Source organism: Oncorhynchus nerka, linkage group LG15 (genome assembly GCF_034236695.1).
Source record: "Oncorhynchus nerka isolate Pitt River linkage group LG15, Oner_Uvic_2.0, whole genome shotgun sequence".
NCBI classification, from domain to species: Eukaryota; Metazoa; Chordata; class Actinopteri; order Salmoniformes; family Salmonidae; genus Oncorhynchus; species Oncorhynchus nerka.
Genome location: NC_088410.1, coordinates 14,090,495 through 14,096,276, shown reverse-complemented (window position 1 = coordinate 14,096,276; position 5,782 = coordinate 14,090,495). Strand labels below are relative to the sequence as shown.

At 49.3% G+C, this 5,782-nt stretch overlaps 1 protein-coding gene across 1 annotated transcript in view; it reads left to right on the top strand.

Moving 5' to 3' along the window:
• Positions 1–3,432: 3,432 nt before the first annotated feature.
• The window catches only part of LOC115119160 (ADP-ribosylation factor-binding protein GGA3-like), a 68,941-nt gene continuing 66,591 nt past the window's right edge, over positions 3,433–5,782 (top strand). Inside the window, exons 1-2 of the mRNA XM_065001048.1 lie at positions 3,433–3,590; positions 4,977–5,061. Coding sequence (XP_064857120.1) covers positions 3,545–3,590; positions 4,977–5,061 — 131 coding nt within the window. The 5' untranslated portion in view covers positions 3,433–3,544. The remainder of the gene's footprint in view (positions 3,591–4,976; positions 5,062–5,782) is intronic.

Genomic DNA, 5,782 nt, shown 5'->3' with positions numbered 1-5,782 from the left:
TGATCTGTTATGTCTCCAGTGGGAACTCTAAATGTATTCAACATTAAATTGATTATGGTTGATTGTCCATTTTGGGGCGGCAGGTAGCCTAGTGGTTAGAGTGTAGGGGCGGCAGGTAGCCTAGTGGTTAGAGTGGAGGGGCGGCAGGTAGCCTAGTGGTTAGAGTGTTGGGGAGGCAGGTAGCCTAGTGGTTAGAGTGTGTAGGTAGCCTAGTGGTTAGAGTGTTGGGGTGGGGTAGCCTAGTGGTTAGAGGTAGGGGCGGCAGGTAGCCTAGTGGTTGGCGGCAGGTAGCCTAGTGGTTAGAGTGTAGGGGCGGCAGGTAGCCTAGTGGTTAGAGTGTAGGGGCCTAGCCTAGTGGTTAGAGTGTAGGGGCGGCAGGTAGCCTAGTGGTTAGAGTGTAGGGGCGGCAGGTAGCCTAGTGGTTAGAGTGTAGGGGCGGCAGGTAGCCAGTGGTTAGAGTGTAGGGGCGGCAGGTAGCCCAGTGGTTAGAGTGTAGGGGCGGCAGGTAGCCCAGTGGTTAGAGTGTAGGGGCGGCAGGTAGCCCAGTGGTTAGAGTGTAGGGGCGGCAGGTAGCCTAGTGGTTAGAGTGTAGGGGCGGCAGGTAGCCCAGTGGTTAGAGTGTAGGGGACAGGTAGCCTAGTGGTTAGAGTGGAGGGGCGGCAGGTAGCCAGTGGTTAGAGTGTAGGGGCGGCAGGTAGCCCAGTGGTTAGAGTTAGGGGCGGCAGGTAGCCCAGTGGTTAGAGTGTAGGGGCAGGTAGCCCAGTGGTTAGAGTGTAGGGGCGGCAGGTAGCCCAGTGGTTAGAGTGTAGGGGCGGCAGGTAGCCCAGTGGTTAGAGTGTAGGGGCGGCAGGTAGCCTAGTGGTTAGAGTGTAGGGGCGGCAGGTAGCCCAGTGGTTAGAGTGTAGGGGCGGCAGGTAGCCCAGTGGTTAGAGTGTAGGGGCGGCAGGTAGCCAGTGGTTAGAGTGTAGGGGCGGCAGGTAGCCTAGTGGTTAGAGTGTAGGGGCGGCAGGTAGCCTAGTGGTTAGAGTGTAGGGGCGGCAGGTAGCCTAGTGGTTAGAGTGTAGGGGCGGCAGGTAGCCTAGTGGTTAGAGTGTAGGGGCGGCAGGTAGCCTAGTGGTTAGAGTGTAGGGGCGGCAGGTAGCCCAGTGGTTAGAGTGTAGCAGGTAGCCCAGTGGTTAGAGTGGAGGGGCGGCAGGTAGCCAGTGGTTAGAGTGTAGGGGCGGCAGGTAGCCTAGTGGTTAGAGTGTAGGGCGGCAGGTAGCCCAGTGGTTAGAGTGTAGGGGCGGCAGGTAGCCCAGTGGTTAGGCGGAGGGCGGCAGGTAGCCTAGTGGTTAGAGTGTAGGGGCGGCAGGTAGCCCAGTGGTTAGAGTGTAGGGGGCAGGTAGCCAGGTTAGAGCAGGTAACCTAGTGGTTAGAGTGAGGCAGGTAGCCTAGTGGTTAGAGTGGAGGGGCGCAGGTAGCCTAGTGGGTTAGCAGGTAGTAGTGGGCGGAGGGGCGGCAGGTAGCCTAGTGGTTAGAGCGGAGGGGCGGCAGGTAGCCTAGTGGTTAGAGCGGAGGGGCGGCACGTAGCCTAGTGGTTAGAGTGTTTGGTGGCGGCAGGTAGCCTAGTGGTTAGAGTGTAGGGGCGGCAGGTAGCCTAGTGGTTAGTGGTTAGAGTGGTTAGAGTGGGGCTGCAGGTAGCCTAGTGGTTAGAGTGTAGAGGCGGCAGGTAGTGGTTGGTTAGGGCGGCAGGTAGCCTAGTGGTTAGAGCGGAGGGGCGGCAGGTAGCCTAGTGGTTAGAGTGTAGGGGCGGCAGGTAGCCTAGTGGTTAGAGCGGAGGGGCGGCAGGTAGCCTAGTGGTTAGAGCGGAGGGGCGGCAGGTAGTAGTGGTTAGAGCGGAGGGGCAGGTAGCCTAGTGGTTAGAGTGTAGGGGCGGCAGGTAGCCTAGTGGTTAGAGGTTAGAGTGGTTAGAGCGGAGGGCGGCAGGTAGCCTAGTGGTTTAGAGTTTAGGGCGGCAGGTAGCCTAGTGGTTAGAGTGTTTGGGGCGGCAGGTAGCCTAGTGGTTAGAGTGTAGGGGCGGCAGGTAGCCTAGTGGTTAGAGTGTAGGGCGGCAGGTAGCCTAGTGGTTAGAGTGTAGGGCGGCAGGTAGCCTAGTGGTTAGAGTGTAGGGCGGCAGGTAGCCTGGTGGTTAGAGTGAGGGGGCAGGTAGCCTAGTGGTTAGAGTGTAGGGCGGCAGGTAGCCTAGTGGTTAGAGTGGAGGGGCGGGGTAGCCTAGTGGTTAGAGCGGAGCCTAGTGGTTAGAGTGTAGGGCGGCAGGTAGCCTAGTGGTTAGAGTGGAGGGGCGGCAGGTAGCCTAGTGGTTAGAGTGTAGGGGCGGCAGGTAGCCTAGTGGTTAGAGTGTAGGGGCGGCAGGTAGCCTAGTGGTTGGTTAGCCTAGTGGGGCGGCAGGTAGCCTAGTGGTTAGAGTGTAGGGGGGCGGCAGGTAGCCTAGTGGTTAGAGTGGTAGCGGGGGCGGCAGGTAGCCTAGTGGTTAGAGTGTTGGGGCGGCAGGTAGCCTAGTGGTTAGAGTGTGGCGCAGGCAGCCAGTGGTTAGAGTGTAGGGGCGGCAGGTAGCCTAGTGGTTAGAGTGTAGGGGTGGCAGGTAGCCTTGTGGTTAGAGTGTAGGGGCTGTAGGTAGCCTAGTGGTTAGAGTGTAGGGGCGGCAGGTAGCCTAGTGGTTAGTGTAGGGGCAGCAGGTAAATTTTAAAAAAAGAGAATGAAAGTTATGTTAGATATATGGTAAGTTTTATAAAGCATTTTTACAAAATAAAAGTCTCACCGTAGCTAACCTGTTTACCACACCCGGTCTCAGGGATGGTTAACTCTGGAAACTCCTTTAGTCTCTACTGAGTTCGGTACATCAGCTTTTAGTCTTCTTGCACCTTATTTGCGGAACAATCTTCAAAATGTTCTCAAATCTGTTTGTTCTGGTGGTCAATTCAGAAAGCTGATTGAGGACATTATTACTGATGAATCTGTTTGTTTTATGACGTTATTCTTTCTGCTTGTATTTGGGTATTTATATTGGTTTTCTGGAATTGATCTACTTCAAGGCTCATCTGTAAAAGAGACTTTGGTCTCACTATGACTCCCTGATCAAATAAAGGTTAAATAAAATAAATACATGTGTATTATAGCTCAAACTCATAAACCACCAAGGAAAAGTTGTGACATATTTTTCTTTTTTAACTGCTGTGAAAAAAAAACGTGTTTACGTTGCATAGCATAGGGACGTAGCTCAGCCGCGGAGAACTTGTAATATAACTGGTATGAGGCTTACATTCCAAATTACACCCTTTTCGTTTTATAGTGCACTATTTTTAACCGTAAGGATATGGTTAAAGTGAGCGTACTAGGAATAGGGTACCATTTGGAACGTCATACTTCTGACTACGCAACTCGAGTCACATGTCGCGGCTGTGAGCTGGTCTCTCTAGACGAGTTGACACTTCTTTCCGCCCGCTAAGAGGACGGTGTGAGGTTTTGAGAAGTCACCGAGTACCGGGGGAAGGCAACAGCAAAGGCCATGGCGACCGGAGACAGTGGCGGAGAGAGCCTAGAGTCGTGGCTGAGTAAGTTAGATGACTCGGGGAATTCGGTTTTTCTTCTTTTTCTTCAGAGAGTTTGTTTAACGTTTTTCTTTATAGTAGTGCGATTGTATATTTTTGTCGTTTGACAATAACTTGTCTTGTGGTTCACATTTGGAAATGTTGCATCTTGAAGTTGTGCGTGACTGAAAGTCGAACCTTAGTCGAGCCAGTTTAATAAACAGGCTTTATGTCTCGTCATTTGTATGAGCGCTTGCAAATATGGCGAGCGATATTTTCAGCTGCTGTAACTGTAGTTGAAACTGCCTTGTTGTCGCGCTGCATTGAAGTGGCGTTTTACATCTCATGTTTACTTTGTAGCAAATTCCGCGGAGGGAATTACAGAATGAAAAGTTAAAGTTTGATTGTGATGTTTATATGTTCATTTTTAAACGCAACAAAATAGCTCTGAAAGAACAGGAAGTTCATCTTATCAGCCAGTCATGCGCTCATCCAGATGTTTTTAAAAATCTTCTCCTTTCCTCGACTAACCAACACCCAGTGGTGGAAAAAGTACCCAACTTCTCATACTTGAGTAAAAAGATACCTTTATAGTCCAAGTGAAAGTCACCCAGTAAAATCCTACACGAGTAAAAGTATTTGTTTTTTAAAATATAAGTATCAAATGTAAATGCTAAAATATTCTTAAGTATCAAAAGTGAAAGTATAAATAATTTCAAATTCCTTATATTAAAGCAAACCAGACGGGACCATTTTTTATGTATATATATATATATATTGCAATTTACGGATAGCCAGGGACACGCTCCAACACTCAAGACATAATTTACAAACGAAGCATGTGTTTAGTGAGTCCACCAGATCAGAGCCAGTAGGGATGACCAGGGATGTTCTCTGGTAAAGACCCCCAGTATTAGTACTTTAAAGTACACCACTGCCTACACGGCACAGTGAGCTTCCGGTTCTAGTTCAATGTTACAACATCCTCATTGTAGAATACACACTTGCAGGGACCTTCCTTTGATCAGAAGGGCAAACGTTTGTTTTTCTTCTTCTATATTTGGGTCACAGACTCATCTAATGCAAAACTAGGCTGATTGATCTCTCCTTTATCGCTCCTTTCTCTCTCTCTTTTCTTTCTTTCTCTCTCTTTTCTCCCTCTCTCTCTTTTTTCTTTCTCTCTTTTTTCTTTTTCTTTCTCTCTTTTCTTTCTTTCTCTCTCTTTTCTTTTCTTTCTCTCTTTCTTTCTTTTCTCTTTCTCTCTTTTCTTTCTTTCTCTCTCTTTTCTTTCTCTTCTTTCTCTTTTCTTTCTCTTTTCCTTCTCTCTATTCTTTCTCACTCTCTCTTTTCTTTCTATCACTCTCTCTCGATCTCTCTCTCTCTCTCTCTCTCTCTCTCTCTCTCTCTCAGACAAGGCCACAGACCCATCTAACTCAGAAGACAGGTGGGACAGTATCCAGGGCTTCTATGACCAGGTCAACCAGGAGGCTGATGGGTGAGTAAACACTATGGCTGTGTCCCCTGGAGGCAGCTTATGACCAGGACAACCTATTATCTATATAGTGAACTACTGATGACCAGGACAACCTGTTCTCTATATAGTGAACTACTGATGACCAGGACAACCTATTATCTATATAGGACACTACTTAGGGGCTCTGGTCAAAAGTACACCTAGTGCACTAACAGAAGGAACCCAAATAGTACCCTTCCCTGTCTATAGCACTAGGGCCCATAGGTCCCTGGTCTAAAGTAGACCTAGTGCACTAACAGAAGGAACCCAAATAGAACACTTCCCTGTCTATAGCACTAGGGCCCATAGGTCCCTGGTCTAAAGTAGACCTAGTGCACTAACAGAAGGAACCCAAATAGAACCCTTCCCTGTCTATAGCACTAGGGCCCATAGGTCCCTGGTCTAAAGTAGACCTAGTGCACTAACAGAAGGAACCCAAATAGAACCCTTCCCTGTCTATAGCACTAGGGCCCATAGGTCCCTGGTCCAAAGTAGACCTAGTGCACTAACAGAAGGAACCCAAATAGAACCCTTCCCTGTCTATAGCACTAGGGCCCATAGGTCCCTGGTCTAAAGTAGACCTAGTTCACTAACAGAAGGAACCCAAATAGAACCCTTCCCTGTCTATAGCACTAGGGCCCATAGGTCCCTGGTCTAAAGTAGACCTAGTGCACTAACAGAAGGAACCCAAATAGAACCCTTC